Source organism: Tamandua tetradactyla, chromosome 8 (assembly GCF_023851605.1).
Source record: "Tamandua tetradactyla isolate mTamTet1 chromosome 8, mTamTet1.pri, whole genome shotgun sequence".
NCBI classification, from domain to species: domain Eukaryota; kingdom Metazoa; phylum Chordata; class Mammalia; order Pilosa; family Myrmecophagidae; genus Tamandua; species Tamandua tetradactyla.
In genome coordinates this window covers 83,052,219-83,068,529 of record NC_135334.1, presented here as the reverse complement: position 1 = coordinate 83,068,529, position 16,311 = coordinate 83,052,219, and the positions used below count along the sequence as shown (strand labels likewise).

The following is a 16,311-nucleotide window of genomic DNA, read 5'->3' as shown; positions in this document are numbered from 1 at the left end:
CTCTTCCCTGCTTTATACGGGAAGGGAAGAGGCTGAGAACCAGAAGAAACAGATGATTAAAAGCAGAGAAGGCTAGGGAGGGAAACTACAGTCCTAGGGTCCTAACTATGGTTTTGGGCCAAGAGGCTTAAGATCTGTTCAGAGAAATTCTCAGTACCTGTGCACACACCCCTTCTCTAACTGGTTCTTCCAGTTGGGGTGGAGGTGGGGCACATGTGGCTAATGACCAAAGGAGCTGTGGGGAGAAGTTGGAGCAGGACCTGGCAGGGCTGGGTTCTTCCTTTAAGGGAATCAATGTGATAAGTTCAGGTTCTGACAGTCTCTTTTAGAAGAGTGAAAAGCAGAAATTCCTGATGATGCCCTTGTCACTTATCTCACCAGCAAAGCTGGGAAAGTTTGAGACCTTTGGCTTCCCCAGCTGGGATTTGATGAGATAGGGCTGCTCAGGGCCAGGCCTCTGGGGAAGAGAGCCCACCTCTTTGTCCTTCTCCAAGGTCAGTGTGGACTGCCCTTGAGGAAGCTGTGAGGGCAGAAATGCAGGTGAAAGTCTTGGGTCTGCCTGGCTTCCTGCCTTCAATCCATGCCTTTGTTAAATCTTCACCGTATTTCTCCACTTAGCTCTAGCCTCTCCAGACTTCCTGTTCTGCTCCCCCATGGGAAATTTTATGCACTATTCACCAACCTTCTTCCTCTCTCCACTCTTAGCCATTGCTCTGATATTTATTTGCTCTTAGAAGGTTTAAGTCAATGACTCTTAAGACTCAGTGCCTGATTGGTCTCTGCACATCCTAATCCCTTAGGTACCTTACTACCTAGCGAGATTACTGAGGCAGTCTCTGTAAGATAGCTCACAGAGAGGGAGCTAGAAAGGTCCAGGAAGTTAGAGGTGGCAGGGGAACTAGAACTGTGGAGGGACCGAGCTGATGCTGAAGACACAGAGCTTGGGCTGGGGCCAGCAGCCATTTCCTGGAGAAATGATTAGTGGCCTCGTTTATCAGAGAGGATGTTAAACATTGCTGGAGAAGAGCGTATCTGGTGTTAAGCCTGGGCAGGAAGAGGAGAGGGCATATGAGGCTTTCCTGAAACCTACCTGTCAGAGGCAGTACCAGTCTTAAGAATCTGGCCTTTACAACTGTTTTTCCCCAGGGTGTCACTGATGTTCATTAACATAGTATGTCTGTGATTTCCCTTGGCCTCAATTTCCTACACATTTTTCTTGGAGCTTTGGATTTTGATTATTGTTGAAAGCTCTGAGTCTGTGGAAAGAAGGAAGGGGAAGGGAAGAATGGAGTAAAAGAGGCTAACCCTCCTCACGTCATGGGATTCAGAGGCTATTAGGGAGTTTAGAAACAAATATCTAAAGCAGTGGTTCTCAATAAGGGCGGGGCTTGGGGAGGCATTTGGCAGTGTTTAGAGACATTTTTGGTTGTTGCACTGAGTGGATGCTACTGTCATCTAGTGGAAAGAGGCCAGAGTTGCTGTTAAACATCCTATGGATACACAGGATGATCCACCACAACAAAGAATTATCCAGCCCAGAATGTCAATAGTGCCAAAGTGCTGAGGTAGCCTATAGATTGCAGGAAGATGATAAGGATTCTAGTTGGTCATCCAGCCCAAGGAAGTTTGAATTCGATGAGCTTAGAATAAATGTTTTTCCTGCCCCAATCTGGGCAATGATTCTCTGCTCAAATTTCAGTGGATCAGGAAGACTGTGTTCTGGCATTCTCCGATCCTTAATTCTTCCACCCACCTCCTTGCAGGATGTATATTGGGGAGGAACCAAGAAACACAGTCTTCCCCTGACTTCTCCTTAAGTGCCCCACAGTGTATGTTGAAGAATACATGCAAGGGTGCCAGATTTGATATTTGGCTTTTCAAGGCAGGGCTGTAGGGCCAGCTCTACTTAGTCAGGGCTCTGGAATGGGGACAAGTCATTTTAATAGCAATTAATGTGTTACAGGAAAAGTTCTGTTCAATTTTGGGGACTGTCCTTGGTGTCTGGAAATCACTTAATCCAGGCCCAAATCTTTTCTCGACCCATCTTTGACTCATAAGTTTAGAGAGATATTTTTATTGCTCCCATTGCAGTCTGTTGAGCTGTAACTGAAATCTGCCACACACATACACCCTAGCCCCCACCCAAGTCACTTCCAAAATTCATTTTGGATTTTCATAATGGCTATAAGTAGATGCCACAATTTGGGGGAGTGTTGCCTTTGAAGATTGGGAAATCTATAAACATATATGGATTGATTTTTCTCTTGTGCTCTATGCCAGGAAACCTTGTTCTCCCAGCAGTCTTTGCTTTTAGTCCTATAGCTCCTTATGTCTGTTCCTTGAGAAGTGGGATCTGAGCTCCCTGGGGTTTGAGGCACATCCTCTACAGGACAGGCATGGGGCTCAGTGATCCCCTAGGCTCAGTGGTACTGCTGGATTTATTGTACCCTGCTCTCAACATGTCTATTTACCTCCAGTAAAACCTTATTCTAGTCACTGGTCACCAGGTTCCAACCCACAAATAGTGGTGATGGGGTGGGTGGGTAGGATGTGGATAGACAAGGGAAGGGTAACAGAGGGCTGTATTCATTCAGTGCCCCCATGGACCTTGTCACCACTATGTTTCAGCTGCCAAAGTTTAGCCAGGACTGACATGACTCATGGTTTTAACTATTTTAGAAAAGTCTAGCTGTGTGTTGGAAGGGAAGGGGCAGAGTGTATGGCTTGTGGAAAAGGGTATCTTTCAAAATCTTATGCCCTTCAAGGGCAGAGACCGTATCTTGGACTGCTCTGAGATTTTCTGGGAGTGCCAATGCCATGCCCATTGCCAAGGATTTTAGAAACCAATCCTGAGAAGCAAGAACTCCTGCACTGTCTTTGGCCCAAACTCCTGTCAAGGCTTTCTCATCCCTTGTGTTGCAGTAGGAGAGTTTATTCCAAAAGGGAAGAGAGGATAGTTTTCTTTTTGTTGAGATTAGTGGTAAAGGGAATAGGCTGACACTGAACAAATACTGTGGAGCACTTACTAAGTGCTAATCACTTTGCTAGATGTTGGGGTTACCTCAGTGAGAAAGACAAAATCCCTGCATTAAAAAGTTGTTTAGTTATGAAAAGGTGAGAAAGAAGTCCGGTAAATCACTGCTCCCTAGAATTCTTCCGATTTCCTTCACACTCATCCCCAGAAGTGGATCATCAGGGATCGGTCAGGAAAAGGGACAGCTGTGTAACTTGTGAAAGCCTTTCTGCCTCAAACTGTATAATTCTGGGACTTCAGCAGCAGAGGGATTGGAGCCAAGGAAAGACTCCTGGTGTTGGCTCTGTCCTCTGGCTGGGCATAGGCAGGGGTAGCTGAGCCAGTCTTGTGCAATCCCTGAATTTATAAAGCAGAGGCCAGACAAGGCTGAGCTGAACTGGTGGTGGTTATGGGGGGGGGGGGGGGGGGGGGTTCAGCTTCTAGATTTGGAGCCAGGATCTGTTTGTAGCCTTCCCACTGCAGACGGGCAGCTGCATGACTCATGGGCTGAAGGGGCCAGGCAGAAGCCATTCTCTTTGGTTCACAGGAATTATGCTTGTTTGTGTGTGTGTGTGTGTGTGTGTGTGTGTGTGTGTGTGTGTGTGTGTGTGTGTGTGTGTGTGTGTGTGTGTGTGTGTGTGAGAATACATGTATTTCCTTCTTCCTTCTCCTCCTCTAACTTTTCCTACACTGCAGGAGATCTGCCCAAGGAGAATCCATATGAGGATGTGGACTTAAAGAGCCGAAGAGCAGGACGAAAATCCCAGCCACTGTCTGAGAATTCCTTGGACTCTTTGCACAGGATGTGGAGTCCTCAGGACAGGAAGTACAACAACCCACCCACTCAGGTAACTACAGCCCCAACTTGGGCCATGTTGTGGGGTCAGCACCAGAGCCACAGTGAGGGCACAGCTTCTCCTCAGGCTTCTTCCCTCACTCGTGCCTAACAAGGGAGGTGGCCTCAGGAAAGAGTTCTGCACCCAGGACTTCTACCATGTTGAATTCCTTATGGACAATTGGGTATCCTGTCCTACCTTCTTCCTTTCACTATCCGAACTCTGAATTACAAAACTAAGTCAGGAGCCCCTGTAATCTCCAACATTAGTCCTCCTCTATTTTTGTGGGAAACAGGAAGACAGAGCCCTGATTATTCTGTTTGGAGTTTTGGTGTTCCCCAGTTTGGGCAGAAATAATCTCAAGCATGAGACCTGCCTTGCCCAGGCTTTGGTGACCAGGTATAGGCCCAAGGACCAGATTAGGAGAGCTAGGCAGACCTGAAGCCACTCCTTTTGGAGAGAGTAGAATAAATCTTTGAGAAGTGGACTGAGAGAAATCAGAACAAGAAGAAAGTCAAAGGAGGCCCTTAGACTTAAGCTTACTCTGGTCTTGTCCAGGATGGACAGGAAGCAGGAAGATAGGACTGCTTTCTCTCACTTTCTTGAGGCCTTAATTCTTTATGCAAATGGAGGGATGTGGATATTTTATAATGGTAGATAGAAAATATAAAAAATATTTATTCTGGCTAGAATGACATGATTGCTTTAATGGAAGATTTACCTTTCTAATGTGCTGTGTTCTAACAGACTTCCGTTGACTTTTTTGTTGTGCCAGATTTGATTGGGTAGGAAGAGGAAATTGGGGAATGGGGAGGAAGGAGAATTTGCTGAAGAGTAATGAGAAGCAATCCCAGGTCCAGATGATGGGTAGGAAGTATGCAGAGTTTCAAGGCATGCCTGCCTTTCTAGCAATAAGCAGGACTCACTTAGTGGATTGTCCTATGCTGAAGGTTATCCGTCTAGATGGAAGGAGGCAGAAAGTGGATCAGGGCTGGAGAGGAGGTTGGCGAGGGGGTTAATGTAGGACCATGTAGTAAGGCGCCAATTGAGCATGAGAACTGCCTTGCCCAGGCTCTGGTGTTCAGAGCCCAGAGCCCTGTGTTCTCCCTGGAAGAAATGAGCAGGCCCGACTGTCAGGGCCACCCAGCAGAATAGGCGGGCAGCCCCCTGGTAACAGAAACCTTTTAGGACTGAATCAGGGGCTGAGGCAGGGAAAGACTGGCTCCATCTTCCAGTCTCAGTAATGAGCAGAGGTCTAAACTTTGTCCCAAACCTCAGGAAGAGCCATCAGAAGGCTCGCTTTGCCTTCTCCCTCAACTCATGAGATGAGAGCAGTTTTCTTAGCTTCCACTTTCTTTTCTTCTGACTACAGGAGTGAAACTTCTTTTGAGGAACCAGGTAAATTCATCTAGCTCTAAGCTGCTGATTAGCAGCTGAGGTCTGAAAAGAGAAAGCAGGGTGGATGTAAATTCCTGGATGGGGTTGAGGAGAGCCAGAGATTTTTTAGCCTGTGGCTTCTGTGTCCATGCCCCACCAAATGGGTACTGCTCAAGGCATCTGTGGTGAGCCCCTTGTCCATATCCTCTTCCCCATGCCAGCTGTCCCTGAAACCTAGCAGCCAGTCCCTGCGAAGTGGGAACTGGTCAGAAAGGAAGAGCCACCGGTTGCCACGATTACCTAAGAGGCACAGCCATGATGACATGCTGTTGCTGGCTCAGCTGAGCCTGCCTTCTTCACCCTCTAGCCTCAATGAGGACAGTCTCAGCACCACCAGTGAGCTGCTCTCCAGCCGCCGGGCCCGCCGCATTCCTAAGGTAGCTTTCCCAGACAAAGCTGGGACTGGGCAGGGGGGCAAACAGGTAGCTGGTTCTGTTCTTTCCCTACTTCCTTCCCTAATCTGTGGCTCTTCCCATTTCTGTTTGAATAAACTTGGGGTCTACTCACTGGCCTCTCTTTTTCCTCTGGTTAATTCTCTCTTATTAACAGAGATGCATTAACTGATTCTTGGTGCGTAGATGTTAGAGGAATGAAAATCCCTGCCCCCAGGGATCTCTCCTTGGGTCTAGGTGGATGGAAACCAGTCTTTGGAGGCTGTCCATTAGTAAGGTCTGGTAACAGATGGTATGAGTCTTGGGGTCTCTGTGTATACTTAAATAATTCCACCTAGGACTCAACTTGAGTCTTTGTTCTGTAACCCTAAGAATTGAGAGTTTTCAGCATTGCTTTGCACATAGGCAGTCCAAAGCAGCAGGATTTAGCCAAATGATATTTTTAGCCTGCAAACAATGCTTGAGTTTATTGGGAATTTAGCTCCTTCCTGTCAGGGCCCTACATTATGGCCTAGAGGGGAAAGGCTGGAGTCCTTGTTCCTGTTGTTGCATCTGAGAAGCTCTTTGTCCCTGTTGGTTCAGTGACTCTTGGGACCCAGTTGCTCCCATCCTGTCTAGTTTGATCACAGTTTCTTCCTTTAGGGAGCTAAGTGTAATGCTGTCTTGGGGGCAGAAGACCACTTAGGAGAGACTAGGTTGGTGGAGAGCTACCAGGTGTGGATGGTGGGTCTCCTCTTGGGATCAGCCTAAGCAGCAAGACCAGGGCTGGGCCCAGTGGGTGGAGGGCAGAAAGCTTGCACCAGAACGGGAAAGATGGGCTCCTCATCAGCCTTTTTGAAAGAAGTAGTAGCTGGTGCTAGGGTCACTTCACCCTCCCTGCTTTTCTCATCCAGCTTGTCCAAAGAATTAACTCCATCTACAATGCCAAGAGGGGAAAGAAGAGGTTAAAAAAGCTGTCTATGTCCAGCATTGAGACAGCCTCACTGAGAGGTAGGCCTTGATGCCTGAGCTGGTTCAGGTGTCTGGGGCCCTTGGGCATTTGGAATGGGGAGAGGTACAGACTGGCCTCAGTTTACCCTTCCATGGGTCAATTGCAGGGTCCTCCTGTCTTATAGGAGGGTAGAGCCCTGCCAGGTAGTGGTCATGTAGGAGGGAGGGCCAGAGAGGGAAGAAAGCCCTGCGATGGGTTAGTTCAGGCTTTGGGTTATGAGCTCCCATACTGTCTAGTTTGATCACAGTTCCTATGAGGCCCTCTGTAGGGAGGTGGGTGTGGGAATCTGTTTATGGCAAAAGAAAAGATCAGACTTACTAAATTCTGTGGTCTGTTTCCCATTTCAAATCTTGGCCTCCAGGAGGCGGGGTCTTTGTGTTCCAGGCCTGTAGTCCTCTCTGCTGGCTCGGCCTTTGACTCAGGCCCTTAGCCTCTCCTAGATCAGTACAGATTATAGATTAGCACCTGCAGTCTGAGCTCTGAGGGAAGCTGACCTCAGGCCACTCATCTCTTGCTCACGGATGCCTCACCATGGGCCCATAGGAGCCCAGACTAGGTATAAACTTTCTCCTCATGAGAAGAGTTGGGAGGGGGACCAGAAAATATTTGCTGTGGGGCAGTGGCTCAGCAAGTATGCACTCCTGCTGTTACTTTTCCAGATGAGAATAGTGAGAGCGAGAGCGACTCTGACGACAGGTTCAAAGGTGAGGCCAGGTTCAAAGGTGAGGCGCGGCTCTCCAAGAGCACGGAACCCTTTCCCACCCCTGGAAGCAGAGAATCAGCTTCCCTTCCTCTGCACATGTGGTTCCAGTGTCCCAAATTTTCCTGGTTTGGGGAGGCAATAGGCAGACAGGATACCAGGCCAAAGAAGAGGGAGCTATAGGGAAATTCATTCTCACAGTCATGTGAACACAGCCCTTCAAGGTTAAATCCAAACATCTCCCCTTACCTAGATGTAAAGATGGTGACCCTGCCCATATCTCTCCCAAGCCATTGTCCATGGGTATCGGTGATAGATTTTCCTGGTAAATGTTGTGAATCTGGAGGGTTAGAGATGGGTTCAGAAGATTACAAGTATCTCTTCTGGTTGCAAGAAATGTACCACTGACTAAGGAAACTGGTCCTCTGGTGATCCTGAGGTTGCCCATCTCTCCTACCCCCCAGAGAGGACTCCCACCTTCCTGAAAAGGTTCTGGGACTGTCACATTCCAAGGGCCCTGGACAAATCCCTGCACTTTCTCTACTGGGAAGCCCTGGCTAGATCTCCCTGGATGGTTAAAGTATGTAGGAACTTGCTCCCTTCTTCCTTTCTACTCTGGTCCCTCAGACAAATGGGCATGAGAACCTTAGGCCTGGGGACAGGGACAGGAACAAAGACTTCCAAGTCCAAGGACTCTGATGGGGCCCAAGGATGCAGCATTTGGGTCCTGTTGGCACGGAGACAGGGCAGGGGGCAGGGTGGGTGCCAGTGTTACCTCCATGGGTTTGCCTGGCCTAGGTGGTCCTACTGGCCCCAGCTCACTCTCCTGATGTTCCAGAAGGACCAGGCCAATAACTTCCTATGTTAGGGCAGACTCTTTGTCAGGCATAGACCCCTTCTTTGACACACCTAGGAGAGGGTATCAGATTAGACTCATGTACTTATAGGAGATTCATGGAGATAGAGTCCTAAGTCAAAATGGGGGTGGGGGCACTAATGTGGGGATGGTGAGGGGACAGCCTGCCTGTCCCCTGAATTCTGACCTACCCCCAGCTCACACGCAGCGCCTAGTCCACATCCAGTCGATGTTGAAGCGTGCACCCAGCTATCGGACACTGGAGCTGGAGCTGCTCGAGTGGCAGGAGCGGGAGCTTTTTGAATACTTTGTGGTGGTGTCCCTCAAGAAGAAGCCATCCCGAAACACCTACCTCCCTGAAGTTTCCTATCAGTTTCCTAAGGTGAGACCATCTCTCCCCCCACCTTTGCCACCCTCTCCCCTATCGTCTTCTAACTCACCCATCTGTGGAAGAAGAGTAATCCTCTTCCTATCATACTATCTACCCCGCTGTACCAGCCCTGAGCCTGGTTCCTTACAGTCAGGGGGAAAGAGAGGGGGCCTGAGAGTTTGTGGGTTTGGGCCAGTGCACATTTGGAGAATGAGGTCTGAGTACTTAGAATAAAAGTCAAACTGCTTACAGGGGCTACAAATGTCCCTAGAAGGGCTCAGCTACTTCTCCCACCTTTTTTTTCTCTCTCTCTTTCCTATAATAGCTTCATTGAGATATAATTCACATCATACAATTCACCCATTTAAAGTGTACAATTCAGTGGTTTTTACAGACTTGTACAAACATCACCACAGTCAGTTTTAGAACATTTTCATTACGCCAAAAAGAAACCCTATATCCATTAGCGGCCACTCCCCATTTCCCCCCACCTACCTCATCTCTTACCATTTTTCTTTGCTCACAGCCAGCCGGCCTGATCTCTTTTCACTTCCTTTAACATCCAAGTCCTTTTTCTGTGCCATCACCTCTGCCTATAATGCTCTTTTTTTCCAACTCTTCACTTGGCTGCTGGCTTTTTCTATTTCTTCGGTTTCTGCTCAAATAGTACCTCCTAGGGAGGAGTTTCCAGAGCCCTGAAGTAGTTCCCTTCCCCCTCCCTCTATTTCTTTCTGTGTCATAAACCTGTTTATTTCCTTTGTAGCACCCTCTGAAAATGTTGTCCATTATCTCACTCTCCTGACCAGAATGTGCAGGGTCAGAGACCTTGTCTACTTTGCTTTCCATTGGTAGCTCTAACATATAGCACATTGCTAGACACCACAGGCAAAGTACTCAATCAGTATTCCTGAATGAGTGAATGATGATTCTACCCAAACCCAGATCTCTTTAAAAGAATTAGAAGGGGAGACAAGGATTTCTGAGAGGCACGTTAGGTGATAGGATGGTATCTAGAGCTCTCACAGAAGGAGCTGCTCCTCAGCCACCCCCACCACCCCCAGATTCCATGTCATCATTTGTCTGTCTGCTGCCCATATTTCTCTTCCATGCAGCTGGACCGACCCACCAAGCAGATGCGGGAGGCAGAGGAAAGGCTCAAGGCCATTCCCCAGTTTTGCTTCCCTGATGCCAAGGACTGGCTCCCTGTGTCAGAGTATAGCAGGTGAGGCCCGCTCTGGCCTGGCTGGAGGGAGGAAGTGGGCAGAGCCTCCAAAGCAGTGAGCGACTGAATGGGTCCCACCCTAGTCCAGGCCTTCTCTCCCATAGCAACCTGCCCCCTTATCCCACCCCTGGGATGACAGTTTCTGTTCTGGGTCCCCTGACACCTCCCTGATGCCACACCTCTCCCTGTTCCAGTGAGACCTTTTCTTTCATGCTGACTGGGGAAGATGGCAGCAGGCGCTTTGGTTACTGCAGGCGCTTACTGGTGAGTAGGGCCATTCAGCCCTCAGAGGCTGACAGGTAGGAGGTGGGCAGGGTGTTTTTATGTACCGGGTGCTTCTCTGCAACTTCAGCATGTGTGAAAACCTTTTTTTCTATTGTCTTGTCCTGAGGCCAACCCCCATCTGCATCTCCACTGGCACACCCATTCACAGATGATGCTTTCTTGGGATAGCAGGGCTCAGAATAGCCCCTTTGATTGGGCCCCACAATCTGATTATCTACATTAATGAGAGGGAGTAGATCACCTTTTACTTGGATGTCTTTTATTTATTTTTAAGATTTCCTATGCTTTCCTTTTTCCATTCATTTTTCTCTGGATTCTGGGCTCTGATTGCTGGTCAGGGACTCTGCAAGGTCTTAAACTCCAGCAGTGTGTGTGTGCATCAGATTGGGTTGGAAGGCAAACCTCCCCCACTCCTCGGCTGGCCAGCCTGATGTGGGAAAGGGGTCCTCTCCATGGATTGGTAGGGCTGGAGGCTGAGCAGGGACAGAGAAGTACCTTCTGTAGAATTTTGGAAGAGACACCTTGAATCCAAGTGTAAAGGACTGAGTTTTGAAAAATATATGTCTTTTTGTAAAGAGAGAATCTTTCCCCATTTCCTTTCTCACCCATCCTGGGAAGTAGATTGAGGTGGAGTCAGAGAAAGCTAGAGGGAGGGCAGGTCCTAGAGAGTCTGGTTCCTGCCATAATCTACCCTGGAGGTCACCAGTGATGTGGTTGGTTTAGGTTGTCAATATTTTGGTGTTCCCAGGCCTTAGTGTGAGAAGGCCTTGCCTGGTACCAGACCAGAGGCAGATGAAGGGCAGAGGTAATGTTCAGCAGGGAGAATCATTCCAGGCCAGTCATTCATTCACATATTCATTCATTCAGGAACACTTATCTTGTGCCTGTTGAGGGTCAAGTGACATGCTTGAGGCACATACAGCTGAATTAGACATGAATCCTATCCTCAAGGAATTTTATATAGTTTAGTAGAAGAGGGAGGACTCTCAATGTAGAAGAGAAAGGCAAAGGAAATAAACTTTTCTTTAGGGCCTGTCATGCTCCAGACTAGATGTTTTAAGTATGCCATTTTCTTTAATCCTTACATGAGGTATTATTAGCTCCATTAGGAAACTGATACTGAGAGGTGGAATGACTTACCCAAGGTCACATAGCCAGTGAGGGACAGAACCCAGGATTGAACTTGTCCCTTTACATCGAGTGTTACTCTTGGATCACCTCAAAAGATATTCTGGGAGAAGGGATATTTGGATATAGAATGCCCAGTGAGTGGGGCTAAGGGAATGTGAGGCAATACAAATGCCAAATGGGGAGCCAGGCAGAGGCCAGCATGTCCCTGGGTCACCTGCACCGGGAGAGGAGTGTTCTGAAGGCTGCCTTTGCTGGAGCATAGATGGAGCAGAGCTGCTCCTTTCCAGCGGGCCTGCTGCCCCCAGGGAAGAGCGTGTTTGTCCTGGCGTGCTCAGAGAGGGCCTGGGCTGGGTCCCCGCCAAGGGGGCTGGCACTAACTCGGCATTCCTGCAGATTGGACACAATGATTCTAACCCAAATCCCACATACTTGATTTAATCACTTGGGGCTTTGGGGAAGGCGGGGGAGAGGGAAAGAGAGAGGAGTGAGTTTCAGACCAAATATGGACAAAAACAGATTCTGCCTTCTCCTTAGATCTGTGACGGGTGGCCAACAGGTTTGGAGAGTGAAATAGCTCCATCTGCATTTGCTTAGCAGCCTGTATGAGGGGCCAGCACCTGCTGCTCTGCTCCCTCCCCCATTCATCCTTGCAGGCACTCCAGGCCTTAGAGCCAGAGGCAGCCATAGAGCCCTGCCACCCCTTTGCAGAAGTGGACAGACTCAGCCTGCACATGGGGGCTCCAGGCATGGGGAGCTCTCAGGATGGGTCTCCTCACCCAGCTGCCCACCTTTCAAATCCCTTTTTTACTTTGTTCTCCTTTACTACACAGCACATAGCACATAGCATGTGTCTTTGTGTCCCTTTCCCTTTATACCTCTCAGAAGGCAGCATGTTTTAGAGGTAAGACAGCAAAAAGAAAGGAAAAGCTGACTCCTTCCATACTTCTAGATATGTGACCTTGGGCAAATGGTTAAGTTTTCTCCCCTATAAAATGGGGATAATAAAGTCTCATGACATAGGAAGCATTTGCTAAATAGAAGTTCCCTCCTCTTTGTCTGTTTTCAGTTTTGCCTCCTTAGAATGGTAGTGGGTCAAGGATGGGAGAAGAGAACAACCAAGAGAAGGGATGGTTTGCAGAGTGTCCCCTCTTGGGGGCATAAGGCTACAATGGCTTGCTCCTAAGAATGTACACAAGTCTCTTATTACCATTGCTTCTTCTGGTTCCCAGCCTAAGGGATGTAAATCCACATATTGTCCTGTAGTCTCCACCAAACTTCTTTCTCCTTTACCAGCCTCTGACAGTGTCCTCCTAGAGAGGAAAAGTGGAGCCTGTTTCATACTTGGTTAGAATTGAGACACTTTGGGCTAGAAACCCCAACAGGGGCTATGGCTTATCCCTGAAGAGTGGCAGCCTTTCCTCTGGGATTTGATTGAGTAGTGAGGTTTAGAAGAGGCTTGAAATCTTCTTTCACGAGCAAGGCAGGGGGGCCTGAGAGCCTGTTCATAGGTCTCTGCGCCCAAGGAAATAGAGCCAGATGTGGTAATCATACATTCTCTGCATCTGTCTCTCTCTCCTCCTTGTCCCGGCCCAGCCAAGTGGGAAAGGGCCTAGGTTGCCAGAGGTATACTGTGTCATCAGCCGCCTTGGCTGCTTCGGCCTGTTTTCCAAGGTAAGAGTGCTTCTGGCTTGCTTCCTTCCCCTCACCACAGCTGACAGCCCCCATAGGAGTATCTTTAGCCAGCTTTGATGAAAAAACCACCTGTGTTTGTGTGTGAGGAAGAAAAAAAAGAGAATGCAAGAGCAAGTTCAAGCTAGCTCTCTGATTCCCTCCTTATTCCCAAACCTGATTTTCTGCCTGGTTGACTGGCATCTTCCCAGCTCCAGCACGCTCAGCATCTGTTCATGTCACAGCCTTCCCTGGCTCAGAGGCATTGGCAAATTTCCTAGTGCCAGAGACCACCTTAGGGAAGCCAGGAATACCCAGGGAGCTGCTCTTGGGTGGTATTTACTTTGCTCAGTTACTTAGTTCCTGGAGACTGAGGCAAATACCAGTTAAGGTACAGAGCAGGCACCAAGTGCCAAGGGAAATGGAATGGGTATGGTGAAGATCCTGCAAGACAGTCCTCCCATCTCCCAGCTTCTGGCCCAGGCTGGTCAAATGCTAGGCTGCTGTCCCCTCTCCCCCAGGAGGTGGGAAAGGGCATTGCCCTGACACCCCTCCTCTTCGGGATGCTGGTGGTTGGAACAGATCCTAGATGAAGTTGAGCGCCGACGTGGGATCTCCGCAGCCTTGGTCTACCCCTTCATGAGAAGTCTCATGGAGTCACCCTTCCCTGCTCCAGGAAAGACCATCAAAGTAAAGACATTCCTGCCAGGTGCTGGCAACGAGGTAAGGATTTCTGCTGCCACTTCTCTCAGGCTTTGGGCTCAGTCCTAGGCAAGGTTGTGGTCTCTGGTAGAGGCAAAGCACAGCTCCCTCCTTGTTCACCATGCTCACACTTAATAAAGCAATTAGGGACTGAAAGAGTGAATGATAAAACTGTAATGTTGTCCAACTCTGCTCCTCCAGGGGGCTTCCCTGACAAACTTCCACCTCTTCTCATTTTATTCATTCATCAAATATTTACTGAATGCTCATTAGGTGTCAGGGATTGGGCACAACCTGGTAGCAGAGCCATGAAGTTAAAGAGGGACAAAGCCCCTGTCCTCATGGAGTTTACAGTCTAATAGGGAAGACTGTATTAAATAAATACTTCTACATATAGTTGGGTAATTCCTAAATACATACAGTGTAAAGCAAAAACACAGGATGTTATGAAAGTGTATAACAGATGACCTCCTTTAGATTAGAAGTCCTCCTCTGAGGAAATGATATTTTACCAGGGGCCTAAAGAGTAACTAGGAAGCAGCAAAATGAAGTGGGAGGAGATGGACTGAAAGAGAAGGATGTGGCTTGAGAAGATTATTCCAGGTAGAGAGAACAGCACTGTGCAGAGGCAAAAGTTAAGAGTGTGTAATATCCTTGTCAGGGAACTGAAAGAAGGCCAGTGTAGTTGAAAGGGTAGGAGGTAGGTAGGCACACAAAGATCAACTCACAATGTGCCTGCTAGGCCAATTTAAGAATTTGGGATTTTATCCAAAGCAGGATTATGATAAGATCTGATTTATGTATTTAAAGGCTCATTCTGGCTGCTATGTAGATAATGGATTGGAATGTAAACAGGGACACCAGCTAAGATACTATTGCAGTAGTCTAGGCAAGAGATAATAGCTTGAATTAGGGTATGGTAGAAAAGATGAAGGGAAGTTGATAGATTTGAGATAGAGATTAGAAACAGGATCACTGATACTTTGTGTTTGATTGGATATAGGGAGTAAGTATTTAGAAGATTTTAAGGCTGACTCCTAGTTTTCTGGTTTGAGCAACAGGGTAGAGGATGGAACCATACACTGAGATATAAGCATTTGAAGGAGGAGCAGCTTACAAGGGAAAGAAGAGTTCAAGTTTGTACATGTTAAGTTTGAGATATCTGTGAAGCAACCAACATATTTAGGAGCAGAGTGCAGACACGGAAGAAAAGAGAGGCCAGGACTGGGTCCTCCTCAGTCTGAGGAATGCCAACAGTCAGTGGGCCTGTAGTAGAGGACTAGCAGCCCTGAAGATTGAGAAAATAAGGAAGAATGCCAGGAGAAAGCAAAGCCTTGGGAGCCGAGGGAGGAGGGAAGCACCTTAAGAAGGAAGGAGTGGTCAAGTAAGTCTGATACTATTGAGAAGTCAGGATGAGGTATGGTGAGATGGCTTGATGAGAAAGGATTTCAGAAGGGGTGGGAGGGTGGGCAGAAGCCTGAGTGGAGTGAGTTGAGAAGTAAATGGGAGGCGGTGAGGAGGTGGAAGTAACGTGTATAGACGCCTCTTTTAAGAGGCTTGGCTGTGAAAAGAAATAGGGAAGGGGCTATGGTTAAAAGGAGGTATAGAGCCATGGGAGAATGTTTTAAAGATGGTTGTTTGAATGCTGGTGGGAATGACCCAGAAGAAGGAGGGAATAATCAAACTGTCACTGAGAGGACATAGGTTGTGATATCATTGTAGGAACTGGCTTTTGTTTGAAAAGAACACTTTCTTGTGTAATGGAAGGGAAGAGTGGTAGCTTTGTAGACTTTTGATTCCCATCTAATAGTTTCTGTCTTCTCAAAGTAGAAGAGAAGGTCATCCTCTGAGAGTGAAGGGTGAGTGTGAAGGGGTTCTAGGAGAGGGAAGAAGAAATAATTTAGTTGTTGCAGAAAGGGGCAGAGGAACTGCCTAGAGAAACATATTAGGTTTGCTGGGCAGTGGTGAAAACCCGTTTAAGGTCTTTCTCTTGGCCTCTTTCCCTCCAGCCCTCCTTTGGAGGAAATTTAGGCTTCATGTAGACTTTAGGTTTCATAACCTTGCCCTGTGAGCCTAGCATAATGCTTGAAGCTCTTCAGGATCCTGTCCCTGGCCGGCTCACTGGCCTCACATCTGAGCACTGACTTAAATTATTTACCATTCTCACACTGAATCCTGCTACCTTTGCCTAGAAGACACTTCCTTTCTTTCCTCTCTGTGTGATCCAGATCCAGCATCTCATGCTTTGAGATGTTTCCCTACCCACTCCCTGCCCCAAGTGAGGTTGGGTGTCCTTCCTAGATGCCCTCCCGACAGCCTCCTGTGCAGATGTTACTCAAACCTTAACTTTATTATGACACAGGTAAGATATGAGTTACCCCCTTCAGCCCCACTGGACTGGGATCTCCTTGAGAGTAGAGATGAATGAAAAGAGGCCTAAGACGTGTGAGCTGCCTGTGTGAATTCTCAGTTCCTAGAGGGAGGCTGGACCCAAGGGGTACTAGGAGTTATGGGCCTGTGTGCTGGAGAGCAGAACTTACTGGGCTGCATATGGGACTCTTGGGAGGGACAGTGAGGAGTGCTTCATTGTGACTTCTTCTGGGGTGGGGGTAGGGACAAGAGGGGTACAAAGGCCTCTGGTATAATTTTGGTATGCATTCCTTCAGCCCACTATCAGAACATTTTTGGTGTACCCTGTGTCAAGCTAA

At 48.0% G+C, this 16,311-nt stretch overlaps 1 protein-coding gene across 11 annotated transcripts in view; it reads left to right on the top strand.

Annotated features, from left to right (window-relative positions):
• DENND2B (DENN domain containing 2B) overlaps positions 1 to 16,311 on the top strand; it is a 278,920-nt gene that overhangs the window by 247,917 nt on the left and 14,692 nt on the right. For all 11 annotated transcript variants that reach the window (XM_077113928.1, XM_077113931.1, XM_077113929.1 and 8 more), the window contains 9 exons: positions 3,710 to 3,861; positions 5,448 to 5,663; positions 6,572 to 6,668; positions 7,329 to 7,373; positions 8,423 to 8,607; positions 9,708 to 9,817; positions 10,012 to 10,081; positions 12,827 to 12,904; positions 13,484 to 13,624. In XM_077113928.1, coding sequence (XP_076970043.1) covers positions 3,710 to 3,861; positions 5,448 to 5,663; positions 6,572 to 6,668; positions 7,329 to 7,373; positions 8,423 to 8,607; positions 9,708 to 9,817; positions 10,012 to 10,081; positions 12,827 to 12,904; positions 13,484 to 13,624 — 1,094 coding nt within the window. The remainder of the gene's footprint in view (positions 1 to 3,709; positions 3,862 to 5,447; positions 5,664 to 6,571; positions 6,669 to 7,328; positions 7,374 to 8,422; positions 8,608 to 9,707; positions 9,818 to 10,011; positions 10,082 to 12,826; positions 12,905 to 13,483; positions 13,625 to 16,311) is intronic.